General features: G+C 35.1%; 1 protein-coding gene across 1 annotated transcript in view; it reads right to left on the reverse strand.

Annotated features, from left to right (window-relative positions):
• Positions 1-1,762: 1,762 nt before the first annotated feature.
• Positions 1,763-27,719, reverse strand: part of LOC126354665 (opsin, ultraviolet-sensitive) — a 66,131-nt gene continuing 40,174 nt past the window's right edge. The window contains exons 3-8 of the mRNA XM_050004449.1: positions 23,681-23,896; positions 20,468-20,598; positions 18,979-19,151; positions 7,901-8,061; positions 7,685-7,786; positions 1,763-2,421 (exon numbers count right to left, since the gene is read on the reverse strand). Coding sequence (XP_049860406.1) covers positions 2,307-2,421; positions 7,685-7,786; positions 7,901-8,061; positions 18,979-19,151; positions 20,468-20,598; positions 23,681-23,896 — 898 coding nt within the window. The 3' untranslated portion in view covers positions 1,763-2,306. The remainder of the gene's footprint in view (positions 2,422-7,684; positions 7,787-7,900; positions 8,062-18,978; positions 19,152-20,467; positions 20,599-23,680; positions 23,897-27,719) is intronic.

A 27,719-nucleotide genomic window follows, 5' to 3' on the forward strand; every position in this document is an offset into this window, starting at 1 on the left:
TTGAAGAAATTGTCCTGATTAGATTCTCGGTGTATGTTTAGTATAAGATCAGCACTTTTCTCCATACAAGTATGAGTGTCTAATTCCTCCAGTAAATCAATCATTTTTCCTTTGAGTGTACTGTGCATCACCTCCATATGGAAGTCACATGGGGAGAAATCAGGACTGTATAGTGTGTGTTTACTCAAAATAAGCTTGGCAACATGGGGAAGCCCACATGTTGCCAAGATTGTTTCCACTGTGCTGCGGAAGTTTTTCTGGAAAGCCTATGCACATCCTCCCTATAGACCCAATCTCTCTCCATGTGATTTCCCTATTTTTGGAGCCCCAGAGAATGACATTCATGGTCATTGATTTGCTCTGGACAAAGAGGTGCACATCTGGGTACAGCCATTGTTCCCTAGGCAACTGCAAACCTTTTTCCATGAAGTCATGACTGTCTTGTCTCACAGTGGGATTAATGTATTAACAGTTATGGTAATTACTTTTGAAATAATAAACAGTTAACCTCCTTTTTTCCATCTGTCTTATTTTCATTTGACTGCCCCTTACGTATTCCCGAAGACTATTTAACTCAATTTTACCTAAAGCAGTTTACTACTTCAGCTTGTTCTTTCAGATCTTGTTTATATAAACAACTATTTATAAAATTTTATGTTGCATATTGTTTGTGATTCAGACAGTTAAAAGATTTAAATTTTTTAAAAAAAAATTTCTGGAAGTACTTCAGACTGCTTTCTCCATTTCCTGAAAATATTGTGTATTGCTAAATGCAGATATCTTTATCGGTAGGCAAAATAAAAACTGTTGTGTGATCTAAGCCTGAAATCTTACGTGGATTATTGTGGAACTAGTATAAAGTGGACTTACTTTTGAAACAACCTATTACAGAAATATTACATCATCTTTCCTGCCCCCCCCCCCCTCCCACCTGTGTGTGTGTGTGTGTGTGTGTGTGTGTGTGTGTGTGTGTGTGTGTGTGTGTGTGTGTGTGTGTGTGATAGCCAATGTTCAAGTATAGAAATATTGCCTTGAGAAAGTAGATTAATGATTATTGTTTGTCTTTCATATTACAGCACATTTATACCAGACCATAGTGCTGGAATCATTAGAAAATCTCTGTAGCAGTTTGCACTTACACAATGGGCAATATAATAATGTAGCAATGTTATATATTCTGGGAGTTCTGTTAGTAATATTTCTTATCAAATTATTCTTGTGGTTTTCATTTGCTACTTCTTTCCATGAATGCTTGAAATAAGCCACTGTTGAGAGTGTTACAGTCTTGTCTTTAAATTGTCGTGTGAAACAACATCCATGAACTGCCAATCTATTAGCATATAGATCACATTGTGAAACTGTCAGACACAAGAAAATGTAAGTTTTTGTGTGAGTGGTGTCCTTTACTGAAGAAACCAATATATCACTTATGTTTGTTCTGTCTCTGATACACAGAAAAATTCAGACCAATGTTGGCTTTTGATGGCCTTCAAAATTCTTGGAAATGATGTGGAAAGTGAATAACAGTTATTTATTTTATATCCTGGTTAATTTCAGCCCAAAATTAAATTTCTATTTTGTGCAGTGTCTACAGCCCTTAAAACTGATATCTAGCATTAATTTTTCTGTTAAATAGTATCTTTGAATACAATCAATGAAAGTGGATTTTTTTTTCACTTTCCCAAGAAGGGCCAAAGGTACACAATTTGGCCAAATGTTTATGAAAGGAAAATCATATTTGAAATCAATAAAAACAAAAACATACAGTAATTGTGATTTATTGCTGCTGCAAATAAAAGAAAATGGTATCACGAACTGATTGAAAAAAATAGACCACTGAGCATTTCACACACTATTTCACAAAAAATTTCTATACAACTCAGAACCTTTATTAGATAAATTTTGACAGTGCTTCTCTGATTCATTTTAACTTCACAGAATTAAAGACTGAGAAACTGTCTGACACACTTTAAAAAAAAAAAAAAAGAAAAGAAAAAAAAATCATTATTCAGAGCACATTGAGAGATATTAACAGAGAGACAATTCTTAAAATTAACCATTTATAAAAGAAAAGCATGCACAGACAAATGGTGATTTTCAGTTTTGTAGAACTCAGCATTAAGTGCATTTCTCTCACACAGTTTTTATTGATCACATGACACTATAGTGTACCAAAAATTGCAATATCTCACAACATCCAAGAACAAAAATGGATATATCTACAGGTCTCACACATTCCATTCAAGAACTGCCAGTACCGTAGACATTGCAGAAGTCATCATCCGAGGTAACATGCCAGAGTATTCTTAACTTGGTGTGGTAGTTGCACCAGTAGATGTTGCTGTGACAGTTGAAGTTGTGTCACTGGATTGTTGATTTTCTTTAATACAGAGCCAAGGTAATCGCTTTTGCAATTCAACCCTGGAATGATGGAAAAATACAGCTACATTTGACAGTTGTTCATGGTTTTGTTTATGAAACAAGTGAGAAGGAAATCCATGAACATTTTTAAAACATAACAAATTAATTATAGAACAGATAAAAAAAACTCTGCCAAACTGTTGCATAGACACATAAGGAAAGTATATTAGGATAAGAACATTGATGATCAAGTTACAAAAATCTGTAAAATTAGTTAAAAGTGGATGAACATAGTGTCCTTTGCAAATCAGCAGGAATAAAAATCTTGTGAATGAGAATTTATGCTTCCACTAATTTGTATGAATCTCTGTCAATGTATCCATTGTTGCTTGTTATATATATATTCAGTGTTTAATAGATGTTGCATAGTTACTTCAAACATTGAACACTTAAGGTGAAATCACCATTAAATCAAAAGACTATGGGCCCAGAAGATGCAGCTAGTAAAAAAATTTTGAAAAAACTATAAATATTCCATTTTGGAGCAATAAAAATATTTGTATCTGTATTACAAGAGACAACATCAGAATATATTTCAGCACAAACTAAAAACCTCTGACAGAAAAATTAAAAGAGCCAGAGAACTGAAATATATGGAAGTTTGCCCTGAAAACATATCATCAGCACAAAAAGTTATGGAAATACATATTAGACAAAAAATGGGTTAGTTGAAAGTATGTAGTGCTGAAGCAAATACAATATTTAGTTAAACACTGAATTTTAAAGTGAAAAGTTAATAGGTAGAATTTATTTTGATGAAAGCACTATCTGATGGATACAAATCAATGATAGTGAGCCTAGAGGATTCCAGTATACCAACAACCAGAGACTCTATGAATGTTAAGCTACTATGGAAAATGATGAATGAAATGTGCTTATCAGCCATTGAATAACAGTCAGCTCTTCAAGTTCACAGGAAAGATAATAGAAATAACACATGTAATATACTCAAGGCACTGAGGTCTTACTATAATTATAATCACAGTGGGAAAAAAATCTTAGCAAAAGAAAGGTTAAGTGGCAAGTCACCAGCAAGGGATGTTTGTATGAGATGTTCATCATTGCTTCCAAATCAGGCAAACTAGATAATCAGTTAAAAGTTAAATTACAAGGAGACAGAATGGCTGGCCAATACTTACCTTCTGGGGACAAAATTTCAAGTTCTGCAAAGGGAAATGCACCTAGAGATGACATTGCCCATGAATGTAAAAAAATCTAACAGACTACATTTAAATGTGCCTATCCACTGTTCAACTCCCCTTCTATGTGGTGAGTAGTAATTTATCCTAAATATTTCAAACCTCTCTAACTTTTGTGTTTTATTAATAGGGGGGGAAAGAGGGATTGGTTAATGAAGGCTGGGTAGGAGCAGCAGGTCACTCCATGTTAAGAGTGACTCACCTGTTGTGAGGACAAACTGGTATCAGTTTCAAATGATGCTAACTGGTAGTTTAGAAAATTACAGAGCTTAAACCATGCCAAAGTAGTAGCTTTACAGAAAAATATGGCCACTAACATCAAATATATGAGAACTGTTGATTCTCCGTGTGTTACATGACAGGTTACATTCCAGGTTGAGAATGAAAGGTATACTTGAATTAATACATTCTTAAATGAACATGCTAAATATTGTCTGATGTTAGCCGATGACTGTTTGAATAAAGTGACTCTTTTCACACTCACTGTTAAAAACAAAGTACCGGAAATTATCAGAGGGTTAACGAGATACATGGAAAACAAACTAGTAGAAAAGTTTGCATTTTGCACCCTGATAGTGAAAAAAATATATGAACTGGGATCTAGTACACTTCTTAAACAATGAAGGCATAAAAAAGTCAAATGATGTTAACTTACACATTAGAACAAAATGGAGAGGCAGTAAGGCTCAACAGAACTACAGTAGAAAATCCAGACTATTTTTACTTGATACAGGATTACCCAACAAATATTAGGGTGAAGCAGTCTCTATGACATTGCATCTTGTTAAGAGAGACAGGTAGAGAAAGTTGTGAAATGAAGGAAGATAGCTCAGAAACAGTTGAATCTGAACCTATAAATTCTGAGACTAGACTGACTCAAGAAATATGTAATTTGATCAAAACAACTCAGAAGAATAAAATTCATCCAAGACTAAAATACTGCATCTTCACTGCAAATTCAAACACTTTCTTCATAAAGATTTCCAAACCCATGGATGATTGTGCCTCCTATTACTCTACAAATGCATAGGGCAGACATCCATAATCATCAGAAGAAGCCTTAGAAAGCAAAGATTCACATGAATGCTTTCACATAATTCAAAAAGAACTATAGTTACACAATGGAAACAGCAGTTTTGCTCTCAGATAAAAAGCGAACTGGCAAGAAGAGGATTTTCAAAATTAAAAAGAACATACAAGTACACATTACTAGATACAAAGCATATATATTACTTACAGGTTGCTCACAAAGGTTTCGAAATTGAGAGACATTCCCCAGTAATCCACAATATTTATACTGATATCTATTTAGTTTAACTGTTAAATAATATGATTTAGACACAGATCACTTTCATGTTGTTATTGCAGTCCTACAAGGCATTTTTTTAAAAAAGGAAATTTACACTAGAAAACCAGAAAATGGTTCTGTTATTAGAACTGTTAAGAAGAATGTATCAAGTGGCATACATAGCTATTAAGTATACAACATCATAGAAGGATTTAGGATGTTTGACTGAAAGTATGAGGATTATACAGACATTTATTTTAGTGGAGGAGTTGTAAAAGAGAAACTATGCCTCCACTGTTTTGTATGTGTATTTGCCAACATATCTATGCAAGCTTGTTATGCATGCTCTTTTTTTAATGATTGTTATATGAATTGCTTCAAACCATAATCATTTTAGTTGAAACTACATTAAAACAACAGGTTTCAGTTTATAAATTTTGATGAACAATATGTAAACCCTTTCAGTCATTAATTTTTTCTGGAGGAAGGAAAATTTTTCTTTATGCCGTAATGCTCTTTGATGATTTTATAATGATTTTAGATAGAAGATTTATACAAAAATATGTACTCATTTTCAAAATATACTTTGTTTTCTTTTTATTGACTAAAATTGCTAATGCTGAAATATTAGCTTTTGTAATAAATAAACTGATCATTCAATTACCATGCAAAATAACAATAATAATGTTTATTTATACAGTGGAATGCACCTAACCAACCACTTATGTGTATGTTGGCAGTGAAAAGCTGCAGTGCACTGCTACATTCATTTGTTGATATTTTTATGGTGAAACCCAACAGCTGGCAACACTTGAACATGATAAAAAGATTGAACATTCCCATATGTGTACATGAGATTTCCACTGTGAAAAATATTTTTGCTGCAACTAAGAGAAAGTAAAATTTAATGTGGGTTTGAAAGGATTAATGAGATGCCTTCTTGCTTTATGCACCACAAGTGCCTTTGTAGCAATTTTAAATTAAGGTACCATAATGTGCCTTTTTGGTATGAAGGTGGACAACTATCTTGTCTAGAAAGAATAATTACAGTTGTCTTTCTTGAATTATGGAGTTACAAATTTTTTTACACATTCACATTCATTGGAGTTAGAAATTTTTCTTAACCTTTCAAGTGGTTCATAGACATCTCTTGAAACTGCACATATACATAGACCTCTCTTGAAACTGCACATAAAAAAATTTGATTATTTGAGACTTGCACATAATCTGATATTTCTTGCCTCTTTGTGTTTACTTTCTCTATTGACTTGACTATACATAGACATGATAATGTGCTTCATTGTTATTAAAATGTGCAAGTTTCCCAAAGACTTCTCATTTATCTTATATTTATATATGAAAATTAAAGTCGTAAGGAAAGTTCTGGTAGACTGTAAATAATTTAGGAGTAAAGGATACAGTTCACCAAATAATTGTTACACTGAGTCATCAATAGGTACATCAAAAGGAATAAAAACTTTGTTAGCATTTGGATGAATGACAAACTAGAGTGTGAAACTTACATGCATCTGTGCATGCCGCACAATGTTTCCCCCCCCCCCCCCCCCCCTGCTCCACCTCACCCCCCCCTCCACCTCAGCCCCCCCCCTCCCCCCACTCCTACACACAGACATCTGTGCAGCTGCATTGCCCCAGTTGAATCTGTTCAGATTAGTAAATTCTGCACAGTCAAGAGTCAAATTTTCACTGTTATGTCCAGGAGTACACCTGAGGAGTGCGTAAACAGACTCTGTTGGCATGATTAAAAAAAAAAAATCACTCAATTTACCAAAAACTGTCACATGCAATGATTATCTAAAGTGTAGTAAGTGCATCTTGTAGTCCACAAGTTAAATGCACTGAATACGATAGTACATAAGACCAAGGCCGAGGTTGCTTCGGCAAAGAACATCCTTGGAAAGGACTGATATGCCTGTAAACTGCATTAAGGATTAACAATACAGTTTAAGTAGCTTTGCACTGATGTGGCTGGCAAACATTTTGCAGACATATGAAATTTGTAGGAAATAGTGATTTTCTTGAAGAAAAATATCTAACAAGATTGAACTCATACCAAAAAAAATGCCAATGTTTCAGCCTGTATTTCTTTTTAGGGATTGTTGACACCTCTGTACATTAGATGTTTACAGTATACCTTAAGAACCCAGACCAACAATTGTGGACCAGACAGGTCACATGTTTATGAGCTGCTATGTTGAATACTCTTAAAATATTAAACTGCAGATAACAGTCCAACCAACAGATGATGCAATCAGTTAAAGAAAGCTAAATTTGTTGAAATTTTTTTAAATTAGGATTCCAATGTCAAATAATCTGCCAAAATTTTCATTGTCATAATCATTACATCATGAACTGTGGCTATTCTTTGAGTAGTGCAAACAAGGGGGATAAGCTCAGAGAAATACCAGCAATGGGACCACACTATCTACAGTGATATTGCCAGTGAATCTAATCTCTTCTTGGTTCACAACTCCTACTTGACAGAAGAATTTTTGATACATCACCAGTAAACTGGAAGTGTAAATAATACTTACATAAAATAAGTTGGTTGGCACCATAACTCAAAGGATTTACCCACCTACCATCTTCTGTTGCCAAACAAAGATAATTGTAAACATGTGCTGTCTCAAAAGAGATATTGCTTCTCTCTCTCTCTACTGGCATAACAACAATTATGATTCATATCTTCATGTGATTTTTAGGATCACTGAATTATGAATAAAATACATTGAGATCAGTTTCAAACTGTATTTACCTGTATCGTGGATGGCTGATGGCATACACGTAAGGATCCAGACAGGCTACTGCTTTACATGTACAAGCTGGAATCATTGTAACACCTGGAGTCAGCAGTGCTCTGTAAAAATGGATAGTATGTGTTTACCTTCTGCAATTCAGGTTTGCCTTAGATCAAGCTTTTAATCAAAATAGTAGTACGCATCATTGTTGTTTGTAAATTAAATGTACTTACTTATTTCCAAATGCACCAATAAGGGCCATTACAGCATATGGAGTCCACGAAGCAACAAAGAGGAAGCATATTCCAATAGCAGCTTTGGCTATCCTTATTTCAGCAGATGTCTGATTCTGTGCTGTGTTGCTGCGTAGAGATTCTACATTCATCTTCTTAGCCTGTGAAATTATTTCAAGTGCATTAAATATTTGGAAGTTGTGTTATTTGTGAATCTCTTGTTACTTTGCTTTTGTAAATATACTACCACTACTTCTACTACTATGTTCTCAAGTTTGCACTGTACCTATAAAGGACATTGCAGGAAGATTCTAGGATTAATCACATGAGTGTTTGGAAAGCAAATTTCCTAGTATCCTGCCAATAAAACAAAGTTTCCCACCTGCTTTATCCACAATTAAGCCCCCATGATCATTTAATTTAATTGTTGTTGTTGTTTTTGTTGTGGTCTTCAGTCCAGAGACTGGTTTGATGCAGCTCTCCATGCTACTCTATCCTGTACAAGCCACTTCATCTCCCAGTACCTATTGCAACCTACATCCTTCTGAATCTGCTTAGTGTATTCATCTCTTGGTCTCCCTCTATGATTTTCACCCTCCACACTGTCCTCCAATACTAAATTGGTGATCCCTTGATGCCTCAGAACATGTCCTACCAATCGATCCCTTTTTCTAGTCAAGTTGTGCCACAAACCTCTCTTCTCCCCAATCCTATTCAATACTTCCTCATTAGTTATATGATCTACCCATCTAATGTTCAGCATTCTTCTGTAACACCACAATTTTGAAAGCTTCTATTCTCTTCTTGTCCAAACTATTTATTGTCAATGTTTCACTTTCATACATGGCTACACTCCATACAAATACTTTCAGAAATGACTTCCTGACACTTAAATCTATACTCGATTTTAACAAATTTCCCTTCTTCAGAAACGCTTTCCTTGGCATTGCAAGTCTACATTTTATATCCTCTCTGATTTGACCATCATCAATTATTTTGCTCCCCAAATAGCAAAACTCCTTTACTACTTTAAGTGTCTCATTTCCTAATCTAATTCCCTCAGCATCAGCCAACTTAATTCGGCTACATTCCATTATCCTTGTTTTGATTTTGTTGATATTCATCTTATATCCTCCTTTCAAGACACTATCCATTCTGTTCAACTTCTCTTCCAAGTCCTTTGCTGTCTCTGACAGAATTACAATGTCATCGGTGAACCTCAAAGTTTTTATTTCTTCTCCATGGATTTTAATACCTACTCTGAATTTTTCTTTTGTTTCCTTCACTGCTTGCTCAATATACAATTTGTTTGAGTTTATTGATTCCAATTGAGACTCATTGATTTTCTTGTCATAGGGTTTTTCATTTCTGCATTTTGTGAAGTGCACAATATTACATTTGTGAACATTTAAAACAAGTTCCCAGACTTTGCACCAATTTGAAACCTCTTTGATATCTGAATAGCTTTTTATCAGATATCAGCTTGCACTGCAGTTCCCTGCTTCTGGAGCTCCATTTGTATTTTTATGGTGCTGTCAGGGTTTATGAGTGTGACATTTAGTACTGCAGTGTCTTTTGCAGCTGACTTCCTCTTATTATTTGCCACAAACCACTTCAGTGACCACATATCACAGTCATTCAACACATTCTTTCATCAACATTGTGATAGTGTAGATGAAGTTTTTCTGTTTTCACTGTATGTGGTATAAATCTTTCATATGGTTCCTCTCAAAACACTAAACACTTCGGCTGCCTTGGTCATGGTAGCACCCACCATACGAGCACATACAGTTTTCCCATATTCAGATTCATACAGCTCCAACATAATGCACTCACGACTACAGAGAAAACTGTTATGACCATGACTAACACTTGTGAAGTATTGAGGACATTGCACAGGCACATTTGTAGTCAAATTCAACAGTGAAGCTTGCAGGCTTGGCTAGCATCTGCATTTATGTTCAAGCATGCACTTCTTGCAGTGTTTCCATTTTTTTTGTCCAGCCCCTGTATGTACTTGTGAGGTTAGGTTTTCTCAAAGTTTTTGGTTACAGTTTACAGTTGCATAAGTGTCTATATGAGAAGGCAGGGAGGGAAGGTCTGGTGTTTGGTAGGAGGATACCATTGCTACTGAGTGTTGCCCAAGCAATTCCGCATACACCTTAAATTTCTCTCTTGGTAGATTTGAGTTTCTTGTCTACTGTAACGTGTACACAATTTCTGTTTTCCATGAGCCTATATTTTCAATATATACTTAGCTGTACCTAGGAATTAGTTTAGGACTTTAACCAACATAATTGTGTAGTCTGCTTCTTTTTAGGAGCAGCTCTAAAGCTGTTACCTTGTTGGGAATGTTTTGGCAGTCAAATACTAGGATTTAAATAGTCTTATCTGTGGAGGGACATTTCTTCAGATTTTAAATTACTATTTTCATGTTTCATTTGGAGAGTTGTCAAATCTAGAAAAAAAACTTATGTGCAGTACCTGGGCAGTAGCCTTTGCTGTGCTGTGTATGCCTGAGCTGTTTTGTGGGGCCCTACAGTTTCCAACCAATGGCACAAGTCATGGAAGTGGCAGCCTAGTCTGTTACAGACCTGTAGAAGTCTTTAATTTAAATCTTCTGCTCAACTCAGAGCCAGGAGGGTGTGATCAGTTCTGGGAACAATGCTAACATTGCATGAAAAAGACAGGTGTCTCTGCCAGTTCTGGAATGATTGAAGTATGACATCAGAGCCCAGATGAGAGGCATCATCCATCTGGAATTCACTACCCTGTTCCCTCAATGGCTGCCAGCATAGCTTCTTGAACATTTGAAATGAGACCTACGGGCATACACACTGAATGCACAACGTGATTCTTATTACCTTTTGCTGCCTTTTCACTGAGGGATTCTGTTGTTTTTCATATGTTTGAACCACTGGTGATGAACAGACCCTCACTCACACTTTTGCTCTTACTTCATTATTACATGGAACACAACAGGCTTCTCAACGGGTGACATGTGTTGCACTGGTTCAGATTCAGTGGGAGACAGTATTGCAAACTTGTGAATTCTCCCTGGTATCTGCATGTCCTGTGCAGGACCATAGGTCTACCACTGACACAACATTCACAGTCAAGTAGAGTGGTAATAGATTCCATATATCCTGGAGAGGAGACAATAACACTGAAAGGACATACCTTAGATATATTTGATACTTGCTCTTGGAATCCTGCCTGAAAAATCCATTTGCAGCTGCTTAAAATCACTAGACAGTTGTCAAACTGATTTTCAACTGTGTATGAACAGCAGCTAACATATGCCAAGCAAGAGAACAGCATTACCAATTGGCCAGCTTTCCTGCTGGAATCGTGGTCATTAGAGATGGGTCACTAACAACAAGAGGACAATATGGGGAAGAAACCAACCATTGCCTTGTTGAAGGAACAATGTTGGTGCCACAGTGTGCATATGCAAAATGTATCAGTAGTATGCAAAACAAGCTGTTTGTTTGACAAACTGTTTACCCATAAAAAATGACAGAAATTTCTTCCCAGTGTATGCAGCGTATAACGGGAATATTTTGACTGATTAACAATGGACAGACCCGATGAAGAGTCTCTCAGAACTAGAGCATTACCATCTAACACTATCATTAAAGGACTTAAAACTCAGAGAGAAGAACCAAGAATTTTGAAAAACTTTAAAGTTCAAGAAGAAGAAATAAGTGCTTTATGGATCACTAATGACAGCAAAAGATTTGGAAGATCAGTTGAACAGAATGGATAGCATCTTGAGAAGAGGTAGTAAAGTGAACATTAACACACATGAAAACCAGGTAATGGAGTGTAGTCAAATTAAAACAGATAATGCTTAGTGAATTTGATTAAGAAATGAAATACTAAAAGAAGTGGATGAATTTTGCTATTTAGGTAGAAAAGTAGCTGATGATGGCAGAAATAAAGGCGATATTAAGTGCAGACTGCCAATAGCAAATGAAGCAATTCTAAGAAAGACAACTGGGGAGGGGGAGGGGGCAGCAGCCAGAAATAGTAACCAGGTGTGTGTGTGTGTGTGTGTGTGTGTGTGTGTGTGTGTGTGTGTGTGTGTGTGCACGCGCGCACATGCGAGAGAGACAGAGAGAGATTGAGAGAGAGAGAGAGAGAGAGAGAGAGAGAGAGAGAGAGAGAGAGAGAGACTTGTGCTTGTGTGTGTGTGTGTTTTTTCTGTTTTTGAAGAAAGACTTTTTTGCCCAAAAGCTTAAATGTTTAGCAGTCTTTGCATTATGCCTGTCTGCAAGTCAGTGCCTCCTCCATGTAGTGAGTAGCAATCTACCCTTTCCATATCAATTTTATTCTATCCTGGACTTTCCATTGTTTGTTTTGTTCCAAGAAAGAGAATTATATCAGGATATAATACAGATTTAAGTGTTACCCGAAGTCCTTACTAAAAGCTTTCCTGGAGTACAGCCTTGCATGAGATATGTATGACAAACAGTAGACAGTAGAATAGCTCTTGAAATGTAATGTTACAGAAAAATGCTGAAGATTAGATAAATCAAGGTGAATTGAATACCTAATGAAAAGATGATAAATGAAACTGGAGAGAAAAGGACCTCATGGTGTAGGACACAATCTGTTGCATCAGAGAACAATTAACATGGTGATGTAGGAAAGTGAGATTGTAATGGGAGACCAAGACTTGACTGCAGTAAGCAGGTTCAAGTGGATGTTGGTATTTGGTACTCATTCACAGATGATGTGACTTGCTCAGCACAGACTAGTGTGAAGAGCTGCATCAAGCTAGCCTTTGGGTTGAAGGCTACAATGATGAGAATAAAAAAACAACAACAATAGTATCAATAATTTATTTAATAATTTGGCTCACACATAATGACCTCTTGTTAATAATTCTGATTCAACACCATCAACTGATCATCATCATCATCATCATCATCATCATCATCAGTATCAGTGTTCTGCCAAAAGGCAGGTTTTCACATGGTAGTTCTCCAGGCTGTCTGGTCTTCTGCCATCCTCTTCAGGTCTGCATAATTTCATCTTCCCTTTATGTCATCTATCATCTTGTATCTCCTTCTTCCTCTCAGACTTCTTCCACAAACCAATCCTTCCAAAGCATCTGCTAGCAAACACTCCCTTCTCAATACCCCAACCAGTTCTTTTTCCTTTCTCTTACAACATTCAGAAGTTATCTTCTCTCACCAACCCTTTCCAATACTCTTTCATTACTCACTCTTTCCATCCAGCTTATTCTCTCCATTCTCCTCCACATCCACATCTCAAATGCTTTTCATCCTCTCGTCTCAGCATCCATGTTTCTGCCCCATATAGTGCCACACTCTAGGCAAAACATTTGCCAAGCCTTTTCCTTAGACCTTTATCTAATTTGCTACTTAAGAGTATGCTCTTTCTGTTGAATGCCTCCTTCACTATGGAAATTCGAGTTTTCATCTCCTGGTGACATCTCAAGTCTTCAGTTATTGTGCTTCCAAGATATTTAAATGCACTTACTTGGCTAATGGTAGATTTTCCTATTTTAAGAGTGGACAGTTGGTGTCTTGTACTGATGACCATTTGTTTTTGCTGTGTTTATTTGTATCCCATATTCCACACAAGCTTCATTCAGATCTTTCAGCATGTTATTCACTGTCCACTCACTTTTCTGCCACTAATACCATGTCATCAGCAAATCTTATACATTCTATTCTCTTTCCACCAATACATATTCCTCTTTTCCCATCTAAGCCTTTTGCAATAATCTCTTCAAGGTATGCATTAAAGAACAGTGGAGAAAGGCAACAACCTTGTCTAACACCTCATCCAATGCTGCTTTCTTCTGACATTTCATTTCCAATCCTTATCCTTACTTTCTGGTGTAAATATAGATTCTGTATCAGTCATCTCTCCTTCCAATCTACTCCTTTCCTCTTCAAAATATCTATCGGCTTGTTCCACTCAATTCTGTCAAAAACTTTTTCTAAATCTATAAAAACAGCAAAGATTTCTCTACCCTTTTCCATATATCTTTCCCCTATAGTTCTTAACAGGCCAATAGCATCTCTTGTTCCTTTTCCTCTTCTAAATCTGAACTGCTCCTCTGCAATCCCTTGCAATCCAGCTTGCCATATAGCCTTCTATTCAACACTCTCAGCAAGACTTTAGCTGCATGAGAAATTAGACTGATGGTCCGATGCTCTTCACATTTTTTAGTGTTTCTCTTTTTCTCTATTGGTATCATAATTGTTGCATGTAGAGATAAATAATAACTCAAGATTTTAAACATGGCTGAAACAGCAACTGTTGAAATTCTTCATGGTAAATGATGACAGTCAAAACAGTCACCATTTACCATGAAATAATAACTCACCAAATGGTGACAGGAGAACACACACACAAAAAGTATTAACTTACATAAGCTTTCAGAGGCAGTGGCTCCTTCATCTGGCAGAAGAGTTGAAGGAGAAGGAAAAGGACAGGAGAGGTTTAGGGAAATGGGTACAGTACAAGAAAGTCACCCATAACCTTGGATCAGGGGAAGATTACCGAACAGGATGGCCTTTTCCTAAGCACCCACAGTTTCACACTTACAGTTGTTTTCCTTCACCCCTATTCCTTCCCCTTCAACTCTTCTGCTGGAAGAAGGAGCCACTGGCTCCAAGCTTGCATAAATTAAACCTTTTTGCGTGTGTGTTCTCCTGCCACCGCTTGGTGAGTAGATTTTCGTATCTATCCAATTACATTATATTGTCAATAATTAATTATTTTTGTTGCTATAAATAATAACCCAGCAAATCATAAATGGTTCATACATGTCTGTGTCTCACAAACACATGAATCACACTTCACAAAAATCTTGATGTACTTACCCAGTTAAGTACAATGTATGATAGGTGCAAATTGTAAAACTAAATTGATTTTTCCCTTTGTAACAACTTCTTCATGACACACGACTTTTAAAATGCATTGGTAGCATGTGCAAAGTACGTGACAAACATATTGTTGGTAAATTCAGTTTTTTCATTACTACATTTGTATTGTATAGGAATAATGTGTAAACTTGTTCTCAAATTGAAATTTATTTCCATAGATGCAAGTGCTGTGTAGTAGATGAACTTACTTATTTTCATTACTGACTGTTTTATTGAGGTATGTAATAATTTGTAATGAAGTGCATACATCCAAATGTATGGGCATCATGTGGAAAACTTCCTCTAATGGATATGATGCTACAGTAAATTGTAAGATGAAACATGCTGAAGCAGTATTGCATTTCTTGTTAAGATGAACCATGGATAAATTTGAGCCCAATCACATGGGAACTTAATCGACAAGTTTACATTTCAAATATACCTACATTACTTAATGGCTGAAACAATCATCCAGTCCCAGTTGCAGGTTGCCCTTTTCACAGCTTCCAGAGGCAACAAAACTTTGATTGCCAGTATTTCAGGCAATTAATGAGCGAATTTAAGAATTAAAAATGGTGTCACAATCTACACATTAAGAGGTGTAACCTTATGTTAAAAGATTTAATACAATAAGTTAACTATGAAATTCAGCTGCATAATTCATGACATGCAAATTACCCAGATTATATTCATCTAGTTTTTCATAAGGAGAGCACTTAGTGAACTTCAACAAACTTTACAAATAATTTCAAACCTTCATGAAACTCCTTACCACAATAAAGGTTCCGATTGTGTTTAGCTGCTGGTATACTTTACATACGTGGTATGACTAGAATCTTGGATTTTCTCCCAGATTCGGAGGTAGAGTTTTGCTGTGGAAACTGTGATTTTACAGTCTTGTAAATTTGGTATGCTTCTTTCATTGCTTCTACAACATGGTTCTGACCAGTTTTGTGGACCATGTGGAATCATTTCTGCGTCTTATTAATTTATTTTGTGTAAATCTCTCTATTGCTGTTGATACTATTTCTTTGAATTTCAGCCACATGCAGTCTACACTTACGCAGTTAATTCAGACAGAATGGATGCTAACTCTTAGGAAGGCATCAAGCAAATTGTATTTGTTTTTATAAGCAGACACATTTTGCATTTATTTTTGGTGGTTTCGGATGTTATGGCATTCAGTCTCTCTACAGTGACTTTTTGGTCAGTAATCCCTGTGTCCATCATGATGCTCCGTATTTGCTCTGGATTATTTGTTACTAAGAGCTCAAGTATTCACAATCATTTTCATTTCTGTTAGGTTCCTAAGCTAATTGCTCAAACTAATTTTCAGAGAAAGCAATTAAGTCAATTTCAATTGTTGTTTTATGGCTGCAACTAGCTTTGAACATATATTTTTGCCAACATATTGTGGATAGACTGAAGTCACCACCAGCTGAAATTGTATGAATTGAGTACTTATTTGAAATGAGACTCAAGGTTTTTTTTAAATCCTGTAGCAACCATAATATCTAAGTTGTGTGAGAGGGGGGGACAAAGGGGTGGGGGGGGGGGGGAGGAAACAAATTTTTATTTATTCTGGTTGTCAAGTCTAACCTGTGCCCATACTAACTCACAGCAACAATTTGTGTTAATTTCACTACAAGATAAACTACTTCTAATATCACCAAACAGGTCACCACCAACTGAATTTAATATAGCCTCTTTGAATGTCATTAGATCCTCAGTAGTAACAGCAGCTGAACATATCTCCAACTTTAGCCAGCTTTTGGTACCTATAACTTCAAAGTCAGTGCTTTCTATTAGCACCTGGAGCTTTAGTTCTTTCTCAATACAGTTTATAATTATAATCCTGATGTTTCTTAAGACTATACTTGTTCTCTGATTGACCTGCATCCTTTGGGACTGAACTCATGCTTGTACTTTCCCAAGACCATCTAACCTAAAAATAGCTCCCCAGTTCCCACCAAACACCCCCCATGACTGCAGACTCTCAGAACTGTCTGAGCCTTTTATTTAGACCCTCCACTTGTCTCTGTATCAAAAGTCTGCTACAGATCTTATCAACAGTGCTACAAATGGTGAACTCTGCCTTCATCTTGCAAGCAAGACAGGCTGTTTTTATCACTTCAAATATCCAGCTGGAACCAGAGAGAATCTCTTCTTATCCAAAGGGACACACATCATTAGTATCAATATGAGCCACATGTGGCAGTTGGTTGTACCCTGTGCTCTTATGGCATCCAGAAGGCCCTGTTCACCATCTAGGATGACTCCCCCACCCCCACCCACCCTATCCAGGTATTCACACAGAGTGCATACTGCATTTGTTCTCTCCTTGACAGCTTTCCCCCAAGGGGCTCCATCACATGGCTGATACCGGAGCTCCCAGATGCCAATAATACAACCCTCTGTGAATACCCAGACCTTGCATGCTGAGAGGCTTTCACTTAAAAGGGAGAATAATAAAAGCTGGCTCGGATCTTTATCAGCCACATATGACATTTGAAAACTGTTTGTCGGACAAACCAGGGAGGTTTCACAATCTGTATCCTGGTAACACTTTTTCTGCCTGTCACACCTTGAAACAATCTTCCTCAAACAAAGGTGAGGGATCAGCCTCAATGTGGGCCCTTCACAGCGATGCCCACTAGCAACTGTCGCAAGCTGTGTGACTGAAGACAGCATCACCTGGGGCTGTGAGTGAAGAGCCACCAGCTCAACTCAAAACTGAACATAGTATGTCAGTTTACAATAGTAATCATGATAAAATCTGTAGAAGGCAGATTATTATCATGACAGGCTGCAGCAGTTGTGCTGATATGAAGTGGATAGCTACCAAGTGACAGGAACAGAGAAAAACATGAAAACAAACTTACAATTGATGACCAAATCAACAGTTGATCACTATGTCTTTTGATTCACATCTTTTTCAAATGTTTTCCTGATGTGTTCAGTTTATGGAATAGGTTACAATTTTATATTGAGAAATATGGCAGAATAAGTTCTTGTAGTTGATGACGTTTGTCCGTGAAACAGACTGCCTCCTAATGTTATGTCCACTACTGTGATGAACCTCTGTGCTGAACCTCTTCACAGCAACCATCCATAAAATTTCTGGAGTGACACTGTATAGACTTTATTTTTTCCTAATATTTCAATGGTATAACTTTCAGCCATCTTCACAGTGAGCCAACTGAAGCTACAGGACACTACAGTGCTTGTTCCATCATTTTAAACCACTAAAAATGTAAGCACCAGAGACTACAATCAGCGGCAAAGAGTATGTATAAATTGAATCTGTGGTTATGTGGTTAATTCATGCTGGAATATCAATGTGTCATTTTTAGCTGCATTGGTGCTTAAGTTTCCTGTTGTTTAAAACAACTTAACAAGTACTATATCATACTGTAGATTACATCAGCTCACTCTGAAGACCAGAAGATATCCCGGGATTGGAATGACCCCTTACCCTCTCTCTTAAAACCCACATCCTTTCATTTTTCCCTCTCCTTCCCTCTTTCCTGACGAAGCAACTGCCAGTTGCGAAAGCTCGTAATTCTGTGTATGTGTTTGTGTGTTTTGTTCATGTGCCTGTCTGCCGGCGCTTTCCCGCTTGGTAAGTCTTGGAATCTTTGTTTTTAATATATTTTTCCCATGTGGAAGTTTCTTTCTATTTTAATTAAATCATCATTAATTTGAACCCAGAAATAAAGTTTATGCAGATATACTCCCAAAATTTTATGGAATGAACCTAGATGGTGTTTGCTGCAACTGTGAACACTATGTTATGAATCAGTATGACTCATAGAAAATGGGCACTAAAATAGAGAAGCACTCCACTTTTTATAGAAATGAACACTGTTAGCCATGAAAATCGTGATCAATTACTCATGAAATATCAGATTTCACAATTATGAAAATAACTTTGTATTGTAACAGTATGCTAGAAAATTATTAGGAAATTAAGAAAGTAGCATCAACAACTAACTACAAATAGTAAAATAATAAAAATTGAGATAAAGAAGATAAATAAATTTTAATGAAAGGAATCAGAAATTAAATTTTCCTTCCTGTGCTCTTAGAGAGCTGTGGACAACAATCTAATCATCATTTAATATTAAACAAATACTTTTGTTCACTAAGCTATCTTATCAATGAACATACCTGTTCTCGAAGAGATTTCTCATGGCTTACAACATGGCTAACAATTTGAGAGTAGAAAAACATGATCAGGCTCATGGGAATTACATATGAAAACACGAAGATTGTTAGAACAAACATTTGATTGCTTGGTGAGCTGGTTAGGTAATCAAATGTGCAGCTAGTAAGGTAGCCCTCTGTAAATAAAGAACATATGATATAGATTTCCTGTCTGTAGTGATGAAGAAGTTAATAAACAAAAAGAAAAGTAACATCACATCTTATAATAATAATAATAATAATAATAATAATAATAATATAATAATAATATCATAACTGCAGCAAGCAAGTGCCATTAAAATATTTTATTTCATTGTAATAACTGTGTAAGTGATAGTAACAATTTTCTTTTTTGTGGCTACCTCTCTTTTCTTTCCCCTCTGCTCTGACAAAGAAACTAACATTTCTAAAAACTAGTAGTAGTTTTCTAAAAAAAAAAAAAAAAAAAAAAAAAAAAAAAAAAAAAAAAAAAAAAAAAAAAACTGGAATTTGTCTCCTGTGGGTAAGTACAAATAACCATTTTGTTCGTGGTAGTTTTCAATTTTCTCAAGCGTGTTCTCCTTTTGATACAATATAATATAGTCTCCATGGTTTCTGAGATACAGCTATTTCAAACCTCTGTGTGCCATACTGGACAGCTGAATTAGTCTGTTGCTGAAGTATTTGGAGAAAATCTTTCTGACAACAAGGACAGGAATGCACTACCAGTACTCTGCATTTTTCTCAGCCTATTATACTATACCTTCATGAAATGTATTTCTGTGTTTAGTTAGTCATGGTGGTGTTCACAGAATTATTTGATGCTGGAAGTCTAAATACAAGTAATTTAAACAAGGGAGTAATTGCTTACTTTCATTAAAATGTGCTTAGGCATGTGTCAAGGGAGAATACTAAACAAATACTTGGTAAGACAGCTGCTAACATCATTTAATTCAGGGTGATGGTGACAGTATGACCACAAGTTTTGATGGGTAATTGGAAGGAAAACACAATAATTTGTGATATGTTGTAAGCATCATTACTGCATCACAGGTCATTTCCAATTGATGTAACTGAGAAACCATTGTGAATAGAGCATATATTTATATTAAAGTTTTCCTTTAGGAGGAATACTCATAACATTTGTTAACAATGGTCATCTGCAAGCAATATGAACTATATTCACAGTGAATAAATGGACACACATACACTTCTCTACTGTGGAATACTAGTTGATGGTAAGGCCAAACATATGTTTCCTATTTTTTGCTGGCACATCATCCTTCTTAATACAACCTTACAAGGACAGAAACATCTTATGTTCAAATTCATTAAAATGATCAATTTTAAATGTGAAAACAAACAAGTATATATTTAACAACATATAAACAAGTATAATGTGATACGTTACAAGAGGCAAGTGTACCAAATGCATCTCTGTAATTTATACCACAGGAAGCAATGAATGATTTACCTGGTGCAAATCTGCTCCATATTTCAAGAAGTGGCACTATCGCCCAAGGTAGGGTGTAAGCCCAGATGAGTAATACAAACAGAACAGCCGTCCCAGTTGTTAGTTTACCATCAAATGGCCTTGCTATTACCCTACAGTAAAAAAATTACACCTCTCTTATTATTTAAATATCATACCTTTACAAAAGAACTGTGTGAATGTTTAGAAAGTTAATAATTATTATTGAACAGTTTCTAGATATTATCTTCAATCTTTTATCTGGCTTATGACTGCTAATATAAAGCAAAACATGAACAGTTTTTTTTTTTTCTTGTCAGAGGCTACTATAAGTTGTTAACAACACAGATTTCTCTAGAACAATTGCTTGGATCATGAAAACTCTGCTAAATCCAAGAAATATGGAAATGGACTAAGAACACAATACTTTGAGAAATCATCCAGTGGAACACTTCAGAAACTAGAAACATAATAGATTTGAATTACCATTCACCAAAACAGGACCCAAACTTGTAACCACATTTTGAAATATAACTACTTCAGTTAGGTTGTAACAATGTATTTCTATAGCTTATCTTCTCACTTTTTTGAAATTTTAATATAATTTTTGTAGATTAGCGAAATTTTTTATTATTTTTTACTTTATTTTATAATTGGCAGTATTAAAAAGACTGGTAAAAATACACAAGTATGGCTACAGATCATTGTCATTACAACCTACACTCCAAAAATGATATAGACAGAAAAAAATTGTAAGTGTTCTGTTCTCTTTTTTTCTGTGTTCATATGATGTCACACATGACATCATCATTAGGTCAAAGGATGAAGGTGATATCCCATATCTCTATACTCAGTTGATCTCCCCTGCCCTCAGGCTACCCTACAGATCTGTCACTACAACCTGCATTAAAAATATATGTACAGATGCAAAAGAATATTGTCAGTTTTCTGTTCTCTTTCTGTTTGTGCATGTAAGACATGACATCCCACAACATCATTATCCACAGAACAAACTTGACAGCTGGTTTCAGTTGACCTGTGTGGAGCTCTTCATTGTTTACATTTAACTAAAATTTCAAACTGTGGCTTTTACATAAAACCACAATATTCATGTGGGTAAGTGGAGAAGCTCACTATAAGTCATATAAACTCAAAAACGATATTTGTATTTCACAATTGATGGAATCTTTCAGGAAGCCATGATATCCATTTGTATAATGCATAAGAAGTACAGTCTTGATCACTGTCTTTTCTATTTTTTTTAATGATGATTAGTTTTGATCTGACTGTCAGATCATCTCCATGTCTAAGTTTTATCTTTTATTTTGTCATACACCAGACATATTGAAATGTATTAGGTTTACTATTTTTTTATTTTAATAATTCTTTGTATTTTATAATGGGAGACTCTTCTTTACACTTTATCAGTGTAGTTGCAGTGACTTATGTATGTCGCATGATTCCTTATGTAACCTTTCCCGTTGCATCCTCTGTACCTTTTGTCAAATTTTTGTGATCCATTCTTACAACTATTGATTAACAGCACCTTACAGTACTATGGATGAATAAGTTTGTGGTGTTTTAATATTATCTATAGTACCTTGTCAGTATATTGAACACCACGAATAATAATAATAATAATAATAATAATAATAATAACTGTAAACACCAATCCAGAGAATGTTTTTAATTCATTATGAAATTAGTAATTGAAAAAAATGTATAAATTTGAATTTTGGTATATCAAGACTATTTTGTGAGAGAAAACATGTTCTAAGGTGAAAGAACCAGGCTAAGAAAATGTAATAAGAGGAATTATGCAAAAATTATTTAAAACAATGAAACTAATTATGATGAATTTCTAACAATGAAAGATTATGAACTGCATATTAAGAAAAAGTAAATATATGAGTGGCAGAGGTCATGAGGTCTTGTTGCTGGGTCTTGTCTTTAGTGCCTATTGTGATTTTGAACATCCTTCTTTACAGCACAAATGATATAAAAGAATAGTGTCTTGTTATTCAGTGAGGCAGTGGAACAACATGTCTTGATATGTAAGATAAATATTTCAGAATTACCTCTAACATTTCTTTCTACTCATTGATGCTCCAAAACTCACCTTGCTGAGTAAATTATTTCTAAAATTATTAATTTTGAAGTATATAATCTTTTTGATGTTTAGATGACTCACATTAATAATGTAAATTTGGTGTATCTCTGACAGTGTTTCACATGGTGTATATCATGTTTAGCAAATACATAAAGTGAGATGGTCCCTGATGATATGGGTTAGCTTAATATTGGTCTGGTCATAAAATTTATTATTGTGACATTAATTCTACTTATGAATATTGTAAACCACCTATGATATAAGACACAAATTATTAGGAATTAAAAACAGTATATGATATCATGTCAGGTGAACATGCAGGTCCATGGAAACAGCTGTCCCTGACAAGTTTTGAAGATTTGCATAAATCTCACCACATGTGGCCAGACATCATTCTGCTGAAACATGCAGGTGGAGTCACCTACTTAGGGGTAATAGATTAGGCTCTAAAAGTTTGGTGTCATTCATATTGCTCTCAATATTTATAAGTCAAAATTTAATGTTGGATCCAATGGCTCATCAGACAATCACACTTAGGCTTTTTCTGGTATGTGCACAAGAATACCACCAGACTGCAGTCACATAGGTGGTGCAGTGGTTAAGACAGATGACTCATTTTCAGACGAAGATTTAGATTTTCTATAACTTCTCTAAATTACTTAATTTCAACACCAGCATGATTCCTGTGAAAAGCCCATGACCTATATCACGATACGGTCTTGTCCAGTCTGAAGTCATGCTCCATATCTTAAAGACTGTTTTGTTGATGAGCGTTCACCGCTAATTTTCTTTACATTTTATCCCATTTTTACAATTTGTATTATTGAAACAGTTTATAATGTATAAAAAACCAAAATACTTTCTTTGCAAGGAATGGCATAAAATATATGTTACTGAATTTCAGAATTGATAAGCTTTAATCTAAAACAAGGTTTTAGCTGTTTTTGGTGCAGCCCCATATCACATTACCTAAGTTTGCAATCATAATTATTTAAACTTATTTTAATGCTTTATATCAGACAAATATTTTTGAAACATAATTATCAAAGCTTTTTGTTTTCTGTATATCACAACTCTAATTAATACATTTTAAAAATATTTCTTACCTGTATCTGTCATATGCTATAGCTGCATTAGTTGTAGCAGCTCCAATCCCAGATATTGATCCTATAAATGCAAACACTTGACATCCAAGGTGTCCTAAAGCATATCCAGTGTTGAATGAATTGTAGATGAAGATAGGTGTTTTCAGCATCATTAGAAAATCACAGATTGCCAAATTGACTACAAACATGTTTGATGGTGTGCGTAATGATTTTGCACTGAAAGAGAAATATGTTTGCAAGTCTATAAAACAAGTCTTTATAAAGAATACTAACATAATTACTGGAAAAACAGTCTGATTGTACTTAATTTAGTAAAATAATATTAAATAGCTATTAAGCTACTGTTTACCAATAATTACATGGGCTTTTTATGATATCTAAAATAGTATCATTTTGATTTCTTCCTTAATGAATAGTGACTCTATTGCCTTTCAGAGCCACCCTCTTTCTGCCAGCATCCTTGTTAAAAAAGAAGATGGAGGAAATAGCAGAGATTTGGGGCACCATCTTGCCTGTGCAATTGCAATGATCAAAAGCAGTAGGATGCAGAAGGAAATGGAAACTACTACACTAAAGACACACAATACATATTCAGATGCAATGTGACCAGTAATCGTAAAAGTGACATGAAAATATGAAGGGCTTATTTCAATAGTGGTACAAGTCTATTTTTGTTCATATTGAGATACAGAGTCCTAAAGTTAAATGAGCACTGAAAAATCTGAAGTTGAGATACCAGAAATATTCAAGCATGTGGCTTCTTGCTAGAGATGAACTTTCTTTCTGTTTGTTTGGCTCATTAATTTCAGAAACATTATAGACAGAAAAGTGGAGGTAATGGACTTGTACCACTATTGAAATAAGCCCTTCATATCTCCAATGGCAAAAGATTCCAGCTTAGTCCACCATTTGAATTCTGAGCAGGTCTGCCAAGGCAGAAAAGACCAAGACAAAAAGATTCAAACATCAATGAACTGGTAACAGTATTTGTGAGAAAATGTGGAGCATCAAAAGTCTGAATGTAGTATGAAAGCTAGAAAATCTAAAATGGGGAATGCAAAGACTGAATCTAGATATAGTAGGGACCAGTTAAGTGAAATGGAAATCGGATAAAGATATATGGACAGATAAATATAGAGTAATATCAACAGCATTAGAAAGCAAAAGGAAGAGGAACTGCTTATTGCCTTGAGTGAGGATGAAATGGATGTCTCTATGGAAGGCGTAGGGTCAAAGTTTAACACAGCTTTGGAATACTTGTGGTCAAATAAGGCAGAGGGAATACATAATTCATAGTTCTAGAATCGGTGAGGGAAGTGGCAGCTGAATTATTATACCAGTAAGTGAGTGTCATCAACACAATCCAAATTATAGAAACAGAAGATAAATGCAAGAACTATCACATAATTAGCTGGACAGCTAATGAATTCATGTTGCTGACCAGAATAATATACAAAACAATGGAAAAGAAAATAAAGAATCTGTAGATGATGCTCAATCTGACTTTAGGATAGGCAAATGTACTTAAAAAGGTAGTTTTGACATTACACTTGATAATCAAGATGCCTTCATAGGATTTGTTGACCTAAAACAATGCCCAACAATGTAAAAACAGTGCATGATGTTTGAAATCCTCACAAAGTAGGTACACACTACAGGCAAAGATGGACAATATACAAAAATCAAGAGGGAACAATAAGTATGGAAGACAAAGAGTGAAGTACTAAGACTTATATCAAAAAATCAATGTAGGAAATAAAATAAAAGTTTCGCAAGTGTGATTATAATTCATAATGATAGGATATCAATGATAAGGTTCACATATGGTATTGTTATGCTCTCTGAAAGAGAGGCAGGATTATAGAAGCTGTTGAATGGAGCAAACAATTTACTGATGAGAAAAACATGGCAAGTGCCATAAGCAAATTTTCCAGAAACTTCCTTCAGTGGAAGAGGGATCAAAATAAGTGGACATGTATCACAGCTTATCTGTATATATTCAGCCATTCCTGAGAAATGTATGGTCAAAGTTTTTGAAGTACTCTATGTGCTTTTTATCAAGTAAATAGTGCACCCAGAGCTGTTGTGCATTAGTTAGCATCATGTCTTCACACTTTTGCACCCCATGTTCAAAGCATGGTTATCATTTTTATTTTTGTTTGCCATTTATTTACCAATGTCCATAGAGAATGACTACACAAATGTATTCCAATGCACATTGAAATAATATTGTTCTTATTCGTCTATTGAGTGAGTTGATAGAAAAAACAATAAATGGAAGGAAAAATAATTTGAAATTGTTTTTGTTGAAATTCATGTAGTGTATCTTGATTCACCAGCCAAGAGAATGTACCAGATCTTCCAGAAGAATAAACATGAAAATAAAATATATTAATTAAAATTTGATATAAGAATGAAATATAAGAATATAACGATTTAAAAACATTGTATAGCCTGAAAATGCCATACACACATATCATGTAATAAATGTTTGATGCTTATTGTGAAACCCAATTGTAATTTTACTATTAACATAACAAGTCAGTTGTAATTTTAAAATTAATATAACACCCTTGTATCCCCTAACTTGACAAGAAACTTTCATATAGTAGCCTTCTATGGACATGAGTAGATAAAGGAAAAAATAAAATAAATAAAAACAATAATAAGGTTTCGAACACAAGACACAAATGTAAGAGGGTGCAATGCTAGCTACTGTGCCACCAGTTGAGCTAAGCTTACTGCATGCTAAAATGCATCAAAATTACATTGAAAACTTTGACAGTCATTTTATCAGAAATGATTGAGTATCACTGGATAAGCTGAGTAATGTGTTCACTTATTTTCGTTCCTTTGGCACTGAGCAAAGTTTCTGGGAAATCAGGTTATGACACTTGACATATTCTCCTCATGAGTATATATTATGAACTGAGACTAAACCAAAGACAAATGAATGTATCAAGGACCAGCAGAAATGAGACTAGCAATAAACCTAATGTGAAAATTGGGGACTAGGTATATAACAAAGTAAAGAAAAATTTCTACCATGAGGAACAAAACAACAAGCAAATTAGAAGCAAACTAACACAGGAAAAAGGAGAATTCACCAAAAGAAGTCTACCAGTAACAAACTGTAGCCACTGTGTAGCTCCATTCCATTAATGATAGACTCGTTCGTACTCTTAATGTTCAACTTTATTGTGAAGCAATGAGCCAGACATTAACAGAGAACATCTAAGACAAAAACAAACACATAGCAAAGAGTAAATGATTATGTGCACATTAGAGTCTGTGCCGCTGCCACTGTACTGTGCACACCCAACTATTCATCTGCGTGCTCCCACAAAACATATGAGAAAGATATTTCAAAGAATGTACATATTCATCAGTGCATTCTACAGAAGTGAATCAGAGAGTGTCGGAAACTGAGAAAAGAAGAGACTCAAGGCATCTGATAAGTGGTATTACAGATGGACGTCGACAATTAAATGGACTGGGAGGATCAGCAATGAGAAGATTTTTAACAAAATTGATGAATAAATAAACTATATAAAAGACTAACTGCAAGAAGAAACAGGATGATTGGACTTGTAGTAAAACATCAAAATCATGTACTACAGGAATTTGTAGAGGGCAAAAACCACAAGAAAGATAAAAATATGATAAAAAATTACAGGTAGTTTGGAGATGACTGGGACCATTTGTATGTAGTGCGTTTTCAGATAAGAATTTAATTTCTCAAAACTTACCAACATTTCCTGAAGAATAGTTAATTCCTTTTAGCTGCTCAGAGTTTATTATTCTTTAGCATTTTTGGTCCTTTGTTCCCACATTGTGGGACAACAAGGATTTACAATAATTCTTACAACAGAAATGCATTTCAGATTTTTTAGACACAATTTATCGAATAAAATAATGAAAATAAAATTTGTAATAAAAACTTTGGGGTAGTTAGTGTTCTGATTGTCACTACAGTAGCATAACATGTTTACTGGCTATTTATTTCTATTAACATTCCACACAATCTTAAAGAAGAATG

The sequence above is a fragment of the Schistocerca gregaria genome, chromosome 3 (genome assembly GCF_023897955.1).
Source record: "Schistocerca gregaria isolate iqSchGreg1 chromosome 3, iqSchGreg1.2, whole genome shotgun sequence".
Classification (NCBI taxonomy): domain Eukaryota; kingdom Metazoa; phylum Arthropoda; class Insecta; order Orthoptera; family Acrididae; genus Schistocerca; species Schistocerca gregaria.